This window comes from Cordyceps javanica, chromosome 1 (assembly GCF_051103115.1).
Source record: "Cordyceps javanica chromosome 1, complete sequence".
NCBI classification, from domain to species: Eukaryota; Fungi; Ascomycota; class Sordariomycetes; order Hypocreales; family Cordycipitaceae; genus Cordyceps; species Cordyceps javanica.
In genome coordinates this window covers 4105246-4125563 of record NC_139295.1, presented here as the reverse complement: position 1 = coordinate 4125563, position 20318 = coordinate 4105246, and the positions used below count along the sequence as shown (strand labels likewise).

General features: G+C 55.2%; 3 protein-coding genes across 3 annotated transcripts; 2 read left to right on the top strand and 1 right to left on the bottom strand.

The window, feature by feature from the left end:
• Positions 1-913: 913 nt before the first annotated feature.
• V2A60_001233 (uncharacterized protein) lies at positions 914-3785 on the top strand (the record flags this gene model as incomplete). Its single annotated transcript, XM_083252595.1, has 2 exons — positions 914-1154; positions 1222-3785. 2 exons carry the CDS (start codon positions 914-916, stop codon positions 3783-3785), a joined length of 2805 nt encoding a protein of 934 aa, XP_083108721.1.
• Positions 3786-4354: 569 nt separating this feature from the next.
• On the bottom strand, positions 4355-7078 carry V2A60_001232 (uncharacterized protein; the record flags this gene model as incomplete). Its single annotated transcript, XM_083252594.1, has 3 exons — positions 4355-6386; positions 6459-6850; positions 6980-7078. The coding sequence occupies 3 exons, from the start codon at positions 7076-7078 to the stop codon at positions 4355-4357; spliced, it is 2523 nt and encodes an 840-aa protein (XP_083108720.1).
• A 10508-nt stretch (positions 7079-17586) lies between these two features.
• V2A60_001231 (acyl transferase/acyl hydrolase/lysophospholipase) lies at positions 17587-19727 on the top strand (the record flags this gene model as incomplete). Its single annotated transcript, XM_083252593.1, has 3 exons — positions 17587-17653; positions 17733-18312; positions 18401-19727. 3 exons carry the CDS (start codon positions 17587-17589, stop codon positions 19725-19727), a joined length of 1974 nt encoding a protein of 657 aa, XP_083108719.1.
• Positions 19728-20318: the final 591 nt, after the last annotated feature.

Here is a 20318-nt window from a genome sequence, read left to right as displayed (position 1 = left end):
CATCACAGGCGGGCAACATTTCGAATACATGGTTGCGCGAACCGAACTGGGCACGAGCTTCAGGCGAATTGTCCGTCCGTCCATTGGGCTCCCGCTGTCCTTGACACTGGGACTAAGTAAGTAGTCAGAGGGTTAATGATGAATGCCGGGTTTGTGCTCGAAGACAAGGAGCTGCCAAGGTTCCCCGCAGATTCCAGCGTGCTCGCTCAAGTCAACATGTCATCAATACTAGCGATGCATCGAGCAAGCCACATTCTGCGAAAATGGCCCCGAGGCTGGGGTAATTAGCAGGCTTTTCCTACCTACTAACTAATCGACTCACTTGTGCCAAGCCCCATTTGTAAGGCGCGGGACCTGGCCTAGTTAACCAACGATCTACTTTTTTCATGGTGAGACTTTGGTCGAGGAAAAGCCATGTCCTGCCAATGTTCTAAAGAAACAACATGACGGCGTTTAAAAAAAAGAATGCGCCAAACTCAGCCTCGAGCATGCCGAATAAAAGGGCAAACATCTACACTCTCGGCCTTGCTCCATACTTTTCAAGCTTTTGGTTTTCCATGCTACGAGCGCGCAATGAGATGACCCCCTCTCGGGACAGCAGCTCCTAAGACTCATCCCCACCAACTTGCTTTTTAGCTGCATGACGGCGTCTCCGCCGTTCTGGGGTTGTGTTGTTAATTTTCCGTCTCTTTTTTACCTTGTCAACAATGAGCTAGCTTCTGCAGGTTTGTGTGTACTTAATTATGTTCCCCCGGGCCTTTTGCCTCAGCAGGGGAAACCCCATTGCCGGACCGGGTTCTTGTTTTTGTCTTCGCGGCATTGAACAAGGTATAAGACACCGATCGCCCCTCTTCCGAAAGCCCCCCCATACTACAGTTCATCTTGCCAAAGTCTCCCATTCAGATCTTTGATGATGAGACTGTGGGAAATCTTCCTGCTAGCCGGATTGGGCTCTGCGGCCGGCGCCGCCGGGGGCGTCCTCTCTCGAGCAGACATCAACAACGGCAAACTTGACAAGTGCCCGGGCTACAAGGCCTCCAATGTACAGACAACGGATTCGGGTCTGACGGCGGAGCTGTCCCTCGCCGGCACAGCCTGCAACGTTTATGGTGACGACCTCAAGGATCTTCGGCTCGAGGTGACCTACGAGACTGGTAAGAACATTCGCCACCCACGCTTCCCAAACTGACACAGCCCTGTGGCTAACATGTTTGCCCCAAGACAATCGCCTACACGTCAAGATTCAGGATGCCGGAAACCAGGTCTACCAGGTGCCCGAGTCCGTCTTTTCACGGTCGTCGGCCACGTCGGCCGCGTCGGCGAGCCACCTCCGGTTCTCGCACACCACGTCGCCCTTCTCCTTCAACGTCACGCGGCGTGACACGGGCGAGGTGCTATTCGATACGGCGGCCGCGTCGCTCGTCTTTGAGACGCAGTACCTGCGTCTACGCACCGCCCTCCCCAAGGACCCGTACCTGTATGGCCTCGGCGAGCACTCGGACCCTTTCCGCCTCAACACCACAGCCTACGTCCGCACGCTCTGGAACCAGGACAGCTTCGGCATCCCCAACGGCGCCAACCTCTACGGTGCACACCCCTTTTACCTCGAGCAGCGCACCACCGGCGCCCATGGCGTGCTGTTCCTCAACTCCAACGGCATGGACGTCGTGGTCGACCAGGACGCCGCCGGCCGGCAGTACCTCGAGTACAACACGCTGGGCGGCGTCTTGGACTTTTACTTCTTCGCCGGCCCAAGCCCTGTCGAGGTCAGCCGGCAGTACGGTGCTCTGGCCGGGACGCCCGCCATGCCGCCATACTGGGGTCTCGGTTACCACAACTGCCGCTACGGCTACCAGGACGCGTTCGAGGTCGCCGAAGTGGTGCACAACTACAGCGCGGCCGGTATCCCGCTCGAGACCATGTGGACCGACATTGACTACATGGATCGCCGCCGTGTCTTCTCGCTCGATCCGCAGCGCTACCCGCTCGACACGATGCGCGCGCTCGTCGACCACCTGCACGAGCACGACCAGCACTACGTCGTCATGGTCGACCCGGCCGTCGCGTACCAGGACTACCCGCCGCTGCACCGGGGTATCGAACAGAACGCATTTCTGCTCCGCGCCAATGGCTCAGCCTGGGTCGGCGTAGTGTGGCCCGGCGTGACTGTCTTCCCAGACTGGTTCGCCGAGTCGGCCGATGGGTACTGGACCAACGAGTTCAGGCTCTTCTTCGACAAGGATGCTGGCCTAGATATCGACGCCCTCTGGATTGACATGAATGAGCCCAGCAACTTCCCCTGCAACTTTCCCTGCGACGACCCCTACGCCGCGGCCAAGGGCTACCCGCCGCCCGCGCCGCCCGTCCGCGCGCCGCCGCGCTCGCTTCCCGGCTGGCCATGCCAGTTCCAGGTCGGCGGCTGCACCAGCAAGCGTCGCGCCGACAAGGCCCCCGCCAGCGCCTTGGATGCCACCAACCCTAACGTCCCGCCTGCCGTCAACACCGACGCTCTGATCCTTCCGGCCCGTGCGGCGGCCGGCGACCAAAAGGGCCTCCCCGACCGGGATCTGCTGTACCCCAAGTACGCCATCCACAACAAGGCGGCGTACCGGGACGACTGGAACGGCGACCGGGGCGGCATCTCCAACCACACGGTCAACACGGACGTGATGCACCAGAACGGGCTGGCCATGTACGACACGCATAACATGTACGGGTCGCTCATGTCGACGGCGTCGCACGCGGCCATGCTGGCCCGCCGGCCTGGCCTGCGGCCGCTCATCATCACGCGCAGCACCTTTGCCGGGGCGGGCGCGCATGTCGGGCACTGGCTGGGGGACAACCTGTCGACCTGGAAAAAGTACCGCGAGTCGATCCGCGGCATGCTCGCTTTCACGGCGCTCTTCCAGTTCGGCATGGTCGGATCCGACGTGTGCGGCTTCGCGGGCACGGCGACGGAGGAGCTCTGCGCGCGGTGGGCCAGCCTGGGCGCCTTTTACAGCTTCTACCGCAACCACAACGAGTACGGGACGCCCGGGCAGGAGTTTTACCGCTGGCCGAGCGTCGCCGCCGCGGCGCGCAAGGCCATTGACATTCGCTACCGCCTCCTCGACTACCTGTACACGGCCATGCGGCGCGCCAGCCGCGACGGCACGCCGAGCATCGCCCCCGTCTTCTTCCACTACCCCGACGACGAGGCCGCGTGGGCGCTCGAGCTGCAGTACTTTTACGGCCCGGGCATCATGGTCGCCCCCGTGACGGAGGAGGGCGCCACCTCGGTCGACGCGTACCTGCCCGCCGACAACTTTTACGACTGGTACACGCACGCCGTCGTGCACGGCGCCGGCCGCGCCCGCACCCTGTCCGGCGTCGACGTCACCACCATCCCGCTGCTGATCCGCGGCGGCGTCGTCATCCCGCTGCGCGCCCGCTCGGCCAACACCACGACGGAGCTGCGCCGGCAGGCCTTTGAGCTGCTGGTGCCGCTCGACGAGCACGCCGCCGCCGAGGGCGAGCTCTACGTCGACGACGGCGTGTCGATCACGCAGCAGCCCGGCGGCGTCACCGACGTGCGGTTCCGGTACCGCGGCGGCGTGCTGAGCATCGACGGCACGTTTGCCGTCGGCGACGACGACGCGCTCCCGCGCATCACAAAGGTCACGGTCCTGGGCGAGGACTGCAAGACCAAAAAGGCGGCCGCGGCCGGTGCGTCCGAGGACGGCAAGCGTAGTCGTTCCGTCAAGGTGGACATTGTGCTCAACAAGGCCAGTACCACCAAAATTTAGGAGCAAGAAATTTATATAAAAAAAAAGAATCACAATACAAGTTGAACATGGTTACGTATCCCATATAGTAATAAGCGATAGGGGGAAAAACAAAAAAAGTCATCATGTTATGTATGGCGGCTACCTAGATGTGTGTCTAGTTCTGGCTCTGAAAATGGTTCTGTAGGTGGTGGTGCGCTGTGCACTCGAATTCCTATGTACATTTGTAGAAAATGGCAAAGAAACTAATAATCGATACGGCAACTCCAGGTCGCTCAAAAAGAAAAAAAAAAGGGAAGAAAAAAAGCTATGTATGTGAACGAAGAAGATGGGAATCCAACACAAAAAAGACTAGCCAGGAAAAGAGAAGAAAGAAAAGTCTTTCCCGAGCACTCCGGTGAAAATGCGTAATACGAAACAATTCGACAAACGTTCCAGCCCATGATAAGCGTACAAGAAATAATATATGCAATATAGTATGGGGAAGAGAAAGGTCCTTTTTGTTTTTTTTCCTGCGCCCAGAGAACTTGTGGGCAACACCTGTGATGACGACTGTCACCACGACGCGGTTGACCAAGCAGGCGCCAAAGTTACTCTGGCGGCGGTTTCGGATTTCGATCATGCGGTGGATGCAGCGGATGCGCAGGGAGCGGCGGGAGCGAGCGGACACCCCATGGCTGTGACTCGTCTGGTGGTGGCGGCGGCGGCGGCGGCGGCGGCGCCGAGCTCTGGGTGGGCATGGCCTGCGACTCGTGCGGTTCCGATATGGCCTGGTTTGTCGGTTGGCTGGGTGCACCGCCACTGCCGAGAACCTGGCACAGCTTGTACCCTGTTTCGCCAACCCGCTCAATGATGCCTTCGTCGAGGGCATAGCGCAGAAGCAAGTCGTCAACGCCAAGATTATCGCCTTCGCCCTTTTCCATGTGCCGACCAACGTGCTCCGTCCACTCGTCCCAGGCCGTCGGGCCCTCGAAACTGTTCACGCAGCCAGGTTTGGGACAGCTAGACCGCTGCGGTGGGTGTCGTCGCTGTATAAGGCAGCTCTGTTGCATCTCCCGGACGTAGCTCTCCCATTCCGACTGCTGCTGGCCGTTGTCGCCTTTCGCGAGAGCTCTCTTTACTTCGAGGGGCGCGTGCATTCGACGGAGGTGCTGCGTAAATAGATCTTTTCGGTTAAACTCGTTACCTTTTCCGTCGACGGTGGTTTGGAGGCAGATTGAGCAGCGATAGTACTGTAGGCAAAGGTGCTGTGACGCTATATGGCGTTTCCATTCATTCTTGGATCCAAAGGTACTCGTACATCCTGCAAAGTAAAACGCGCACGGAAACGGGCGGGTGTGCGCGGCGGCGATGTGTTTTCTGAGCGAGGACGAGTCCTTGAAAGGCGCATGGCTGCAATGGGCGCATCGAATATCGGGCTTTCCAAGCATCCGCCTCATCCTGGCGCCGGCGGACCCCGTGCCGCTGTCCAACACGGGCATCGACTCTGAGCGCGTCAGATTCCGGAAACCAGGATGCAGAGTCGGCATCGCGACCGGGAGGGCGGCGCGCTGGGGAGACGTGTTGGCAGCAGCGTCGCCGCTTCGGTGGCGAACATGGCTGAGAGCCTTGAGCTGCTCAGCAGCTTCTTGCATTTCCACAGACTCCGCACCATGAGCCTTTGCTTTCATTCCTAGTCCGCCAGCGGCCAATGACTGATATAACCTAGCGGTCGGGCTCGTTTGCCCGTCTGGCTGTTCATCCTTCACAGGATATGCGGGTGGGGGCCACGGGGCGCTCGAGCTTGGGCGAGCTGGTTCGCTCGTTGAAGTGGACTCAGGAGCCATTGTTGTCGCGGTGGTCGCTTCGGTCATTGCGGTCGAGGCATCGGATGTGGCAACCACCTTGTCGTATAGAGTAACCAGGTTGCGCGAGGTTATACTGCCCAAGTAGTACCAGATCTTGTCGTGCTGAACGCTGGCCCAGAGCGATGTAGGCATGGATATCAGCAGCACCGTTGGAGGGCCCAGAAACATGCCCTCGACAGTGATTTGAGCGGCCAAGGGCGGGGTGTTACGCAGCCAGCTGTGAAAGGCCGACATGTCGGGGGTGGCATCACCAACAAAGGTAGTGCAAACTAGAATTCGAGCTTCATCAAAGGTTAATTTTGGACCTGGTGTTGGGCTGGGCGGAGCATCTCTCGGGCGGCTCGTCTCGGGTGTAGCGGTATCGGACAAAGATTCTGGCAAGGGGGAAAGTTGAATTTTCTTGCCCTGGCCACGCGTCATGGTGAAGAATTGAGGCTCGGAGGGGGGCGAGGAAAACCGCGGTTCGGAGTCGACGTTGGCTTGCGAGGCAGTCTTGATTTCGTGGCAAAGCTGCTCGGCGGAAAAGGACGTGGCACGACTGAGTTGACGCAGAGCTGCGGTCAGGCATGGGGAGAAATAGGCACGGGAGGCGGCCAAGGGATGCTGGGTGGTGTCTGGAGAGCAGGCGGCGATGACCTGCTTAAGGCCGCGAGTAGAGGCGATGGAGTCGGGAACAGCGCATGTGTCTAGCAACAGGAGTATATCGGACTGGGCGTCTTCAAAGAGGCAGCGTACATCATCCCATTTGAGCCTGGCGGAATGGTCTTGCGGCGAGCTATGGCAGGGTTAGAGCTGTGAGTTTTAACGAAAGGTGAAATGTTGAGCGCGGGGCGTCAAGGGAACGTACCAAGCCCAATAGAGTTGGCCGTCTGCGCCAACGTAGCCATGACCGGAATAATAAATGATGAGAAGCTGATTAGGTCTGGCGTGCTCGAGAAAGGAGGCTATCTGCATCCTGAGTTTGATACTTGGGTTTGCGACGGTTGGGATCTGCCATGTTTGGGTGTGGTAACGATACTCGGTGACGAAAACTTGCTGGAGGGCGCGAATGTGTTGGAGGACGGCCGAGTCATCCTGCCAGCCCAGGAGCAGGACGGAGACGTTTGCGTAACAAGTGGTGGTTTGCGATGCTTGGCGGTTGATGAGCATGGCGGCATCGTGCAAGTGACGGGCAAAGGCCTCAAACTCGTGGCGTTGGCTGTGGTGAGGCGCGTCTGGAACGATGTGGGAGGGACGAGGCTGGAGAGTGTCAGCCGGGGTTGGCAGGCGCGAGGGCAACGAGGGGCCCAGGGGAAGAATACGGCCGACGACGACAGAGGGTTGGGAGAAGGGACAAGAGCGAGGAGGAAGGTTTTTTCCAAGACGTACCGGTTTATGATGGTAGGGAGTAGAGTGAGGGTCGGGCGGGGAGGACGCAGAGGCATTGAGCTTTGGGGCAAGCTTGCGCCTCTTGCCGGCGGGTTCCATGTGGTGGTCGGGCGGGCAGGCGGCAGGCGGCAGGCGGCAAGGGACTTGGAATGCGAGCTGAAGAGAGTCAGCAAGAGCCCTTGGGGCTGGGAGCCGTAGAGCCGCAGCGCTGAACGGAAGCCGAGCCGAGCTGAGGTGCGGTTAGGGAAAGTGGTTGGCTGCAAGATGATGTGTTTGGTGTGGTGCGTTGTTGGCGGGATCAGGTGAGGTACGAGGCCGCAGGACCGGCGGTTGAGTTCATTGCAAAAAATGAAACGAAGAAATAAAAATAAAAATGAAGCAGTAGTTGTAGGAGAACGCGAGCTCGAGGCGGAAGGCGGGACTTTGTTGTAATAAGATGAGGCCGGGTAGATGAGGCCGGGTAAGACGGAGTCAACAACGAAGAGAAGAGGGAGAGAGGGTAAGAGAGAGAGAGAGGAAGAAGTGACAAAGAGTCAGAGCAAGACCAAAAAAGTGAAGGGATAAACAGGAGAAAAAGGACGAGATTAAAGGGTGTGCGTGGGCGAAAAGAGGCAGGCGTTGCAAGGCAAGTACCAGATACAAGATACAAGCAACTGGGGCCGAGTGAACGAGGACGACAAGATGAGCGAGGTCTGCCAAATAAAGGAAGAAAAAAAAGAGCCTGGTGGTGTGGTTGTAAGGCTGGAAACAGGGAGGGGAGTGTGGGAGTGTGTGGCGCGGCAGGACAGCCGCAGGTGTATGGGTAGAGAGACAGTGGGAGAAACGAGGAGGAGATTGTCGAGAGAAGACAAGGCCGGGTAGTTGATGAAATAGTAAGTAGGTAGAGAGAGAAGTAGACGGAGAATGTAAAGAGATTGACAAAAGGAGTTTAGCAGAATGCGTGGTGGACACTGAGCAGATGGGAGGGGGAGAAGAATAAAATAAAAACCGCGATGGAGTAAAGAATGGAAAATAAAAATAAATTAATGAAGAAGAGAGAGAAGAAAAAAAAAGAAGAGAAAGAAGAAGAGGGGGGGTGGTAAGAAGAGAGGTAGAGGAGTGTGTGAATAGGGCAGGCAGACGGATAAGTTAGTTAGTGATTGGAAGCGCGGCGCACGCGGCGTGTACAACTAAAAAGAGAATGGTCAGGGTAGTACAGGTGCCTGTGCCTAGGCAGGCAGGTAGTAAAAGGGTAAAAGGGACGCAGGCTGTAGGTAGGTAGGTGTAGGTAGGTAGGTGTAGGTAGGTAGGTAGGTCGGGAAGTATAGGTAGGCCCGTAGTGTAGCTGGCTTATATGATGGAATGGGCTTGGTTGAAACTCGTCAAATGGAACGCTTCAGAATGGGCAAGGGGGGGAGAAGAGAAGGGCAGGAGAAAAAAAAAAGAGAACAGGCCAGAAAAAAGACGAATGGGCAAAAGTGCATTAGGCCAAGGCTGGCAAGTATTACCTTGGCGAGGCATGTACCAGCAGGAATAGGTAGGTACCTAAAAAGAAGTGAGACTGCAAGTACCCAGTAGTAGGCCAACCAGGGTGAGGGGTTAGCAGGGCTGTGCTAGGTCAACGGTAAAGTACGTGGCAGGAAGATGCGGTAAGTTGGGTTGTTTGGTAAGGTTGCGGCGAGTTTGGTAGGTTGAGTAACCAGTAGGTACTAACTTGGATAGTATAAAGACCCTGAGCAGCATGAGTGAGACCGGAGATGGCCCTGCAACAGCAAGGTCAGGTAAGTACGGATAGTTAGGTATGGGTGGTACCTAGGTAGGTAGGAAGGTAGGTAGCTGCCGCCACTGTCCACTGCCTCAGTACAGCAACAGGGGGGCGTGAAATGCCAAAGGGGTGTGTCGCTTGATTTTTTAGCACAGGTGGATGGGCGGGTTAGACAACCAGACAGACAGCTACACATGTCAGTAGACAGCTGGACAGGTACTGAATAGACGGATAGACAGATGGGTACCTGACGTCAAAGGCCTGATAATCGAAAGTTGCGGTGATGCTGCTGCTACTGCTGCTGCTGCTTGCTTTATGCATCAGAAAAAAAAAAGATGCCCAGTTTTATCTATTTCATGTCAAGTCATATTATTTATTTATTTTTCTTCCCAGAGTATTTTCCACCTGCACATGCTCCATGCATGGCCATGCCGGCTGATTATACTAGACCGTTTAATAGTCACTCCCGCGTGGCAGCTGCAGCTTGCATGCGAGGCCACCAAACAGACGCACTCACTCACACACACACACTCACTCACTCACTCACAAAAAGGCCGCGCCCGCAACAAGGCACCCGGCAACGGCACGGCTGCTGGCCAAGGCCCCGTACGTATGCCATCTACGTATGTGCGGTACCTACAGAGGCAAGTACTCAGTAGTTTATTAGTCACTTGTGTATTACCGGCAGCAACTGTGTGTCACACACGGCACGAGGCTGTACAAGTGCCCTCTTTTTGCATCTAGATTCTTTCCTTCCTTTTCTTGGTGGCAAGACTAATTAGGAGGATGAAAAGGCGAGGCGAGGCGGGCGTAAGTGAGACGCGCCAGCTTTCTCTCCTTGCGTCTCTCTCTCTCCCTCTCCCTCTCTTTTTTATTCCATCTTTTTCTCGAATTCTCTTTTCTGCCCTCTCTCTCTCTCTACCTGCTGTATTGGTCACAGAGAGTGGCGACAGAGGCAAAACGAAACGCGAGGACAAACACTGTTGATACCCAAGACCTAGGACTCACCCCCCTCCCCCGGCCTACCCCAGCCCTGCCTCTGCCCTCTCTGCTTGCTTTGCCTTGGCCGGTTAATCAAGTCGCACCCAAGAATTTTTTAGAAATCCCAAATTCGGTACCGACCTCGAACTCATCCTCCAAGTACACTTGACTGGATAAATGGATACCTTGCTGCCTTGATTTCTGCCGGGGACCTGGGTACGAATATACGTATATCTACCTACTCACCTAAGTTACCTACCTACCTAGATACCGGAAACGGACAGGCAACTTGCCCATCTCAAATCATGAAAGCCGCATCTCATCACATCTCATCTCACGGCATGCTATGGTATGCCATACCATGCCCATCCCATACTGCCGGGTCCCGCCAACAAACCCGACCAAGCTGGTGCGGAGGCGGTGGTGGCGGTAGTAGTGGTGGTTGTGGAATGGGGGGGGGGGGGCGACGGACGCGGCTGCTCCGTGGCTCAGCTCACTTGTCACTCTGTAAACCCTCTTTTTTGCCCCAGTTGCGCAGCTATGTGACTTGGGTTACGGTACCTACTTACTTGGCTGCTTGCCTTTATTAGTACTGGTACTACTTACAGCCTAGCCGCCCTGGTCGATTATTTCGTTCTTGTTTAACTAGCTACGGATTAGTGTGCCGACATGGCGGATTTCCAGATGCCCAAGAGAACCTGCCCTGCGCAACTCAAAGCCCCCCCCCCCCCCCTGCTTATGACGACAGACAATGGCTCGACCAGGCTGAACATGCCAAAAATACCCCTGCACGTCTGAAATCCTACCAATTTTACCACAAACTACTTACTTGGGCAGGTACAGATCAGTTACCACAACCAATCTACTTGGGCCGGTACTTGGCAACTCATCAGAACTACCAAGAATCTGCAGTGACCAACGTTCGGGCCAAGGCTGCCGCTCACAAAAGTGTTACTCCGTACTTGATCTGTACTCCGTACTTACGGAGGTCCTCCCGTACGGATTAGCTGGATCATGCTCTCCCCCAACCGTGCCCTGCCCCGTCCCATGCCATGCCAGCTGAGTTGGTCGCGCTAAGTAACTTGGCTGGCTGGCTGGTACTCCGTACGCTTTGTCTCTTTGGTCTTCTTTGGTCCCTTTTGTTTTTTTCCCTTGCTCTTCTTTGTTCCATTCACCCCTCTCTCTCACGCACAAACACTTCAGTACAACTCCAACGGCATCTTCCGCCTACAACCGCCCAATACAGCCAGCCCAGCCCAGCCCAGCCCAGCCCACCACACCACACCGCACAAATCCCCCCCCCCCCCCCTGGCCTCTCCAATGCTACTCTGTATCTGAGTCTTAAGACGGGTGGGGAAAGGGCACGCGGCATCGGCACCCCAATCCTGCAGCTACGGAGCCTCTCTTTTTTTAAAAAAAAAATCCTTTTCGATAATGACCCTTTTTTATATACAAAAATCACTCACACTATCATCACCATCAGTGGTAGTTGTAGTAGTAGTAGCAGCAACAGTGGTAGTAGTTTCTCTGATGACTCAATTTATTCATGTATTTTCAATTTATACATTTTTCATCTTCTTTTCCCCTTCATTTTCCATCATCTAACCGCCTGCCACCTACTGAGGCAGCCGCCGTCTCATCTTTAGCACTGCCCATCTTCCTTTTCCCCGCCCCTTTGAGAACAATTTTTTTGGGAAAAGATATCCCGACCCGACACACGACACGAGATGTGACCCGTTTTCTCTGCATCGGCTTTGTAAGTACCAAAATAGATTTCCCCCCCCCCCCCCCCCCCTTCGTTCCTTGTTAGTCGTTTCTCCTTATGTCCGGTGGCCCTTTTCGTCGCTCTCCTTCTCTCTCTCTCTCTCGGGGGGTTTCTTTTTTCGGTGTTCTTTCTTCTTTTTCTTTCATCATTCATATAAAATCTGCCGTCTCACTCTTGCTCCATCGCTACTGATAGTCTAGTCGACGTGACCTCGGCGGGGTCGTTGCTAGCTACCTAGTCAGCCTTCTATCCGTACCCTCCACCACCTCCTCCAAGTACTGGTGCCGTCATTTGAAGCCTTGTCAGCCTCGTCAACCCCCCCCCCCCCTTCTAGAGGTAGATTACCGTTGGCACGCGGCCTCATTCTACCAGTATACTCCTAGTCCAATCTCTTAAGAATTTGCTTCTAGTGGCCGCCTGTGGCGCTGGGCTGGTCCTCAGCCTGACACCACTCCCCGACTTTTCGGCCTCCGAGTAGCCTTGTCGTCCATCTATCTGAACCGGTTGAGCCAACCAGAAGCTCCTCGGCCTTGTACCCATCTCGGAACGATGCTTCACAAATCGAAAAAAAAAAAGAAATAAAAAACCCCAAAACCAAAACCTCGCTTTGTTCATTGCCACTCGTCAACCCGCAGCATTCCATGTTACTCGTCACTTGCTTCTTGATTTTCCCATCTCTCCGCCCCCTTTTCTTTCTTTCTTTCTTTCTTTCCTTTTTTTAAAAAAAAAATCAATTGCCTCCTCCCATTTGCCGCTGTCATCTCTTCACGCCCTGACCAGCTCCTCTCAGCCCACCGCCACCACTAGAACAACGACAACAACAACAACAATAGATTCCTCAACGCCAACCACAAACCCGTTGCGTCTAATGACTCGCCACCATGAGACCACCAGTGCGCCGTTCCCCTGATCAGTTTTGCTCGACGAATCACTATCCCCAGGGCCTCAGGTGGCAAACCTTTGTTCCGCTCCCCGCTTCAAGCCAGCACCTGTGCGTATTTATAAACGCTCCCCCTGTGGCGGCCAGGACACGTCTCTTGCGAATCGCATCGTGTGAGAGACGAGATGTCAATGCCCACACCCACACCCACACCCACTCAAGTAGTCGAGCACGTACCTGCAGGACCGGCTTGTTTTTTTTTCACTTTTATAAAATAGAGTCCGGGCCTGCTGGATGGCTGCAGCTCATGACAAGGCAGCGCTGCATATCAGGCCAGGGGAACACGACGGGGTTGGCCTCGCGCAAGCGAAACTCACCGGAGAGCCTATCAACATCATGGCACTGCCCAAAGCCGATATTGGTTGGCATAGCGGCACGCAATTGGTCATTTGCTCCCTCCCCTCAGCCAATCGTTCCTCAGTTACAAAAGAATTACAAAGAAAGGCATCATCCATGACAAAACTGTAGCATAATTTAGGCAGCTCGTGGCAAAAGCTACCTGGCAACTATCAGCACCACCCATGCCGTTAAAGTACCAAGTCGTTGGTCTGTGTGTCTCAATGTTACCGGCCTGGCTCTTTGAGTGGCAGAGAGAAGCTCCTCAAATCATACAAGGTGGCGCCGTCAAAAACATGTCCACAAGTTACAACCCTGACGATATTCTCGGCGGCTGAATAGTCGTTGCTGCTGGGCCTCCTTCTTGTTTTCAACCTCTTTTCATTATTAGACTCGGCAACGGCTGCCTGGCTGCTGCCGGCAATGAGGATCATGTTTCAAATGGCAACCACAACTTGTCTTCCTCGTCGTCTACTTGAAACGGGCAGCATAGTTGCGTTAACTGATAGGCTCTAGTATACATAATCCTCCTGCAGGGATTCAACGCCACACGTACCCGGGCTGCTCAATCTGTGACGCCGAGAGTACGGCCACGACAACTCACGACAAACATGTCACTGTTGCATATCACCGTCCTATGCACGATGCACGGGCACCATTTCGTCTCTGTCAGGCTCATAGCACGACCATTTTCCAGGTTTGGCGGCATGCATGATAGCAAGCACTTGATTATTTCCCATCCACTCAACCTCTAATCCGTACAAACAAAGAAATCGCCTTCGGGCCGATTAGGTTTCTTTTTGATCTATCGGGAATAATTCCATTCGTCGACGCAAAGTCCGCACTTGTTTTGCCAATCTCAGAAATTGAGTCATGCCACACGTATGTTGAATGCCGCGGCGACATGGACAGGCTACCAAGGCAAAACGGACGGGTTGTTGATTCATGCTCCATGAAGCAGGGGCATATTATAATTACAGCTGGACCAGTCAATTCATGGACGACTAGTCTTGTAAAGAACCTTCACGGCAGTAACGGCCGGCGAAGTGGTTGCCAGACTTGGATGACCTCTCTACTTAGGGCTAAGCAACCCTTTTTTTCCTTTCGGCATGTGCAAAACTTGTTGCCAGCCTGCATCGCCTTGCATTGTGCCAATTCGTTGCCGCGTCGCCCAGTCGCAATGTTCACCGCCACGACACTGAGAGACGGATTTGGGGCGAGACATGCCGTACGCCGATGATCCGTGCTGACGGAGCAGGCCTCGACTCATCCATTGCCACTACTTGTTCCTCTGGAGTCTGTCGAATTTCAACAGAGCCAACGCATCGCCGCCGGTGGCGGCTTGACAACCGCGCATTCAGCTGGTGATGGATGCTGAGCAAGCAACGGCGGTTGCGACCTCGGTGGCCAACAAAAAGAGGCCGCCAGGGATGTGCTCGGTTTCGTCGTCTGGTATGCGACCATGTCAATTTTGCCACTAACAAAGCTCGCTAGCTTCCGCAAACTCCATCAAGCTTAGCACTTGTGCGGCAAACAGCGAACAAATCAAATAAATAAATAAATAAATAAAGAGGGTATGAAAATACAAAGCGCAACTTGATCTACCCTGATTTAGTATAGTTCTATTTTAGGAAAGGCTGACGTATTCCTGCAGCAGTAGCAAGAGACACCAGGCTACGTAAACTCTATTTTCTGATTTTGACAACGACATGGCTGAACAAAGGCTCTCATTCGAGGTGCTTAAAAAGCCAAACGTGTAAAGGATGTGCGGGAAGATGGGGTATACAAATGCCGGCGGCTGAGAGTTGTCCGCCGCAATCTTGATCTCGACCCCCAAACCTGACTGAGACAGACGATGAGTGAACAAATCAGCTCAGCCGGACCGGGAAGGACAGCGGATATGTCCGAAACCCACATATGTATGTATGGAGGGGGGGAGGGGGGGATGAACTGGTCAGGGAAGGCTGACACACGCACACCCCCCAAAAGATGGTGTGTGTGTGTGTGTGTGTGTGTGTGTGTGTGTGTGTGAGAGAGAGAGAGAGAGAGAGAAAAGCAACCTCGTAAAATGAACAAGGCGCAGTGCTGGCGGGCAGGCTGCAGGATGCTGATACGAGATGCTCTACTCCGTGGACGGGGTGAACGGTAGAGCGACAAGGTCAAGGGCAGGGCAGGACAACCCTTGGACTCGGTCGGGGTATGTGCTTTTTGCTTCCGTATCTGTACGGAATACTATCAGTAAGTAGCCGCGGGGGAGAGGGGGGCTACGGACCGAGCGATGACGCTCAAACGTTTACATATCCGGCTCACAAGAACACTTTTTTTCATCTTGCATCTTGGCAACAAGGCCAAGGTGGTCGCATTATCAGTATTGCAGCCCAAGGCCCCCAATTCATCATCAACCCACCCTCCTCCCTACTTTCGTGCCCCCCCCCCCCCCCCCCCTTTCCCCCCGGTCATGACATGCAATAAGAGCATCCGTCGCCGCCAAACAAGGACTCACACCGGGGGGGCCTGCGCTGCCGCCGGGACCGACGACGCCGCCGCCGGGGTCGGGGTCGGTGTGTGTGTGTGTGTACTTTGTTGGGCTGCGGATGTGACGGAAGCTGCCCAGCAGAAACATGGTATATGGCATAGACACAGATGGCCTTGCAGAGGGCAGGGGAGAAGTGCCATGGGGGGGGGGACTTTGACTCTCTTATTGGAAAGAAGGTAGACTATGTTTGTGGATTGTTTGAAGAAGAATAAACAGTGGTGATAATCGAAACTACAAGAATTGTACGGAGTAGAGCGACATTACTGGTAGGCATCCTTGCCCGTATACATATGCGTGGGCCAGATATTGATGGCAAAAACGGCAGCAAATTACTTGGCTTCCCTACCTACCTACGTCACGGGGACTGGCTGAACGGGACCTGCACAGCCTTGTATTGCGACGTGACATGGGAGGGAGGAAGGGCGCCCTGGTGACTCGAACTTGGCAAAAGGATTTTGTCGTGGCGATACCTTGTGAGCTTTTCAAGAGGCGATTTTCTTTCCCCTTTGACCGAGAGAAATAATAAAAGCAGGGAAAGAGGTTGAGTGGCCAAAAATCGGTTTCTTCTTTCCGGGCTCTTTTTTTTTTCTTTTTTTTTCTCGTCTTTTTCTTTTCCCATTCTTCAAGGAACAACGGGATTCACATGTCAGAGAGGTGAGAAACAACATAAAATAAAAAAAAACGCCACCAAATGAGACACCACCCTGCAAGTTGAGAGAGAGAAAAAAAAGGGTATATTGGAGTGGCGGTGGTGGCTGAGCGCATGTTACCCGAACAAAGCAAACGGCGTGTTTGGAGCGGTGATTGGGCTGGGATACATTGTCCTGGATTGCCACAAGCCAGCGCCAAGAGAGTTGAGGGGGGAGAAGGGGGGCGGGTTGTCATGGAAAGGAAAGGAAAAAGAAGAAGAAATTTTCTGCTCAATTAAAAAAAAAAGAAGAAGAAGAAAGGTGCAAATCTACTTACTCCAAGTACCGAGCCGGATGAAGATTGGCTGTCGGCAAACAAGCAAGGAACTTTTCTAGAAAATCCTAGACAAAAGTTAATAGGTAAGGACCTTTTGCCATGATCCCGGCCCCCCGGCCCTTATCCGATGCCCTGTAAACGTTGGGGCAGGTACATGAGTGGTACGGATTCCAGATTACGTAGGTTGGTAAGTACCGAAGTAGGTTACATATGTAAGTAGTACGGATTCCAGATTACGTAGTTTGGTACCTAAGTAGATATCTTCTCTAGGTAATCCGTAAGTACCTACCTCTTACTTATTGAGCAGAAACGAACAATACATTGGTAGGTAGGCACCCAAAACATTGAAAGAAAATTAGCTCCGAGGCGGATAGCGCCCTGGGCCGGGTCTTGCGGGGGCGTTGGACTTTACTGATACAAGTACATATGCTGGACCGGCCCGGGGCTTGTTCTGAGTAGCGGATACTTGGGCTTAGGTTAATGACTTAGTAAATAGGTAGGTACCTTGTCCTTTGCCCACTTGGCCGTGGGCAGCTCAAGTACCTTACCCTTCACTGGGTCCAAATTCTTTCCTACTTGCTTGGCTCCCTGGGAATCGCCATACAAGCGTCATACTGGTACAACTGGCTGTGCTGTCAACCTACCTTCAGTAGCTACAGGGTACTTACAGCTGTACTCCGCCTACCTAGGCGGGCAACTTGCCAAGTACTTTGGCCAGAGTGGCTGACGCCCCTGCTGCGTCACCTCTCTCGCAATCTCTCGCAAACGGGGCTCCGAATCTTCACTGCCACGAGGCTTCTGCGCATCACTCACTCAAAAAGAAAATCGACAACACTTCATCTTTGACTTACCTAAGCCCCTCACTTCTTTCTTCTTCCTCCCGTCTGCCCGCCTGTCCAACCCGCCATCCGAGCTACCCCAACCCAAACCTTAAAAAAAAATACACTGAATCACCCAGTTACCTCTCTCCCTTCGTCTATCTGTCTCTCTCCGAGTCGCTCATCAACAACCACTCGTTTTACCACGTCAGACTTGGCTGATCTAGCCGCCGCGAGAAACAAAAAAAACTGTCGTTTCAGACACCCCCCCGCCTGCGCCCCTCACCCGCCCGACCTTTATTCATTTTCGCGAAACCCACTGTAGATTTTCTCGCCTCGGCATACGCGTGCACTCACCGGCCGCACGCTTGCCAGCTAGCTACACCGATTTTTTTCTTCTCATATATTGTTTGCTTTGCTCTTCAGAAGCTCTCTCCAGCCGTCCTTGCCATACCGAAACCTGTCGCATACGCACCGAGCTTACATATACGCCAAACGCGCGTGCGCCACGTCCAACGGCCATGGACGCTTACGGCGTCCGACGCAAGGACACAACCAAGGGTCCGCCTCTGCGGATTTTGTCACTCGGTACGCCGGCCGAAGCGAAAAGAGAGAGAGAAAGACCAGCACAGGTCTGGCAAAAAGAACGTTCGCTGACAAGTTACAGATGGCGGCGGTGTCCGCGGCTATTCCATGCTCATCATCGTCCAGGAGCTCATGCATCGCACCTTTGTCGAGGCCAACGGCCGTGCCCCGCGCCGCAGCGAAATCCCCAAGCCGTGCGACCACTTTGACCTCATTGTCGGCACGGGAACTGGCGGCCTCATCGCCATCATGCTCGGTCGCCTACGCCTCGACCTCGAGACGTGCAAGGAGCTCTACGTCCGCATGACCCGCATGGTCTTCCAGACCGACAAGACCATTGCCGGCATACCCTACCGGTCCACCCTCTTCAAAGCCAGCAAGCTCGAGGAGGCCATCCGCCAAGCCGTTCGCGAGCACACCATCAACGAGCACGAAGGAAACGACGGCGACGGCGACGAAACCCCCGTCAACCCCCTCCACTCCTCCCGCCTCTCTACCGCATCCAGCTCCTCCGTTCCCCAGCGCCACCTCAGCAATGCGAGCACCGTCAGCTTCAGCGCCCGCAGTCCCACGGCGCAAGCGGCTTCGCGGCCCTTTTTCAGCTCACGGATGGGCAACGGCGATGCCCGTCTATACGATTCGCGCGAGAATCGCACAAAAACGTGAGTCTTGACCCACCCCCTCCCCCCTGCGGAACGCGCAGCTCGACAACCAAAATATCACATTGCATGAGCTTACCTATACGCACAGTGCCGTAACAGCAATGTATAAAGACTCCCCGCGCCACGCCGCACCCGTCATCCTCCGATCCTACGACTCGCGCCGCGAACCCCCGCCCGACTTTGACTGCAAGATTTGGCAAGCTGGTCGTGCCACGTGCGCCATTGGTCTCGCCTTCAAGCCCATCTCGATTGGCCAGTCGAGCTTCCACGACGACGGCGTCGGCACCTTCAACCCGGCCCCCGAGGCCCTCGACGAGGCCGTTGTCAACGAGTGGCCGGGGCGCGAGGTGGGCGTCTTTGTCAGCGTCGGCACGGGCAAGCGCCCACGCGGGAGCGACGGCAACCAGCAGGTTTGGTACGAGGGCTTCCTGGGTGAGTTCGCCGAGGCGCGACGCCGCCTCATATCCAAGATTGAAGGGTGCGAGAAGATCCACGAGTTCATGCTCCGCGAGCACCTCGCTCGCCGTAACGTCAACCCCGAAAACTACTTTCGCATGAACGTCGAGATTGGCGTCGGCGAGTTCGGCATGAACGAGTGGCACCGGCTCGGCGACATCAGCACCGGCACCCGTCGGTACATGGCCCGCGATGAGGAGCAGCGCATGATCCTCGGCATCTCCTCGCGCCTCGCCAAGGTGCACCGCGCGCGGCAGCGCCTCGAGCGCCAAGCCAACACGATCCCCGAGGTCATCAAGCAGCAGCCCTCGACCAACTTTGACAACGACGACGCCCCCTTTGCCGTCGAGCTTCCCGGGGACATGCCCAGCGCGTTCCCGCCGTCCCCGCGGAGCGCCCTTTCGCGCACGTCGTTTGACTCGGGACGCCCGGACAGCCTCACCATTGGCAACAACCCGACAGGATGGAGCACGGTTTCCCCGCGGAGCTCCTACGACTACTCGCGCCCCGGAGGCGCCGCGCCGCCCTACCCCTCCGGGCCCGGACCGGCCTCGCCGCCGCCGCCTCCGTCACGCGGCAGCAACAGGAACGGCAACGGCACGCCGAGCAACAACCATAATAGCAATCACAGCAACAGCAATAGCAATGACGACCCAGATCGGCTGCTCGGCGTCGCGCCTACCCCATCACAGTATCGGCACGCCTCGGGCGCGGACAAGATTGCCATCATGAGCCCCGACGAGTACGCGCGGCCCCTGCCCCCGGCGCCGCAGTCGGCGCCCCCATCTACCCGCATCGAGCCGCCGCCACTGCCGCCCAAGACGCCCCTGCCAGGCCACAGGGTGACGCCGAGCAACCTGACGAGCAACGGACACCACGCGCCGCCGTATCCCGTCGACGACGAGGACGCGCCCCCGCCGCCGGTGAATATGGCGCGGAAACCGGAATACCGAGGCTGAAGACGGGACGAAGGTAGTTTCGGAGCAAAGCATATCGACATGACATGGGAACACGTCTTTTATTCTGTATATATGTGACACACGGCTGGGAAAGGAGGAGAGCGATGAGGCATGAAATACCCCCGTTTCTGCGTTTGCCCATTTTTTTTTTTGCTACTGCCGCTACTGCTGCTGCTGGCGTTGGCCTTGTCATGAACAGTCTCGGATCTAGCAAACAGTCTTGTTCTCCCGTCTTACATTTGCCGGTATTAAGATGCCTGAATGAATGACGTGCAGTATATAATATTTAGACTTTTCGGGTCTTGGATAGAAATAATGAATGATGAAGATGAAGACAGTCCACACCATGTCAATGGTCGAATCGGCTCTTCACAGTTGCTCCGTCTCTCATTTTCTTTGATTGTATGCCGCCAACATGCCCTGTTATTGTGGCACTCTATAGTTACAGTCCCCGCATCAACATACATCATGGTACCATTATATCCCGGCGAGTCTTCGCATCGTGCCGTTGGATCACAGTCACCTGCAGCCGAGTATGTTCAAGTCGCCCTGGTGCCAAGAGGGAGCCAAACCCCTTGCGAAAACATGATG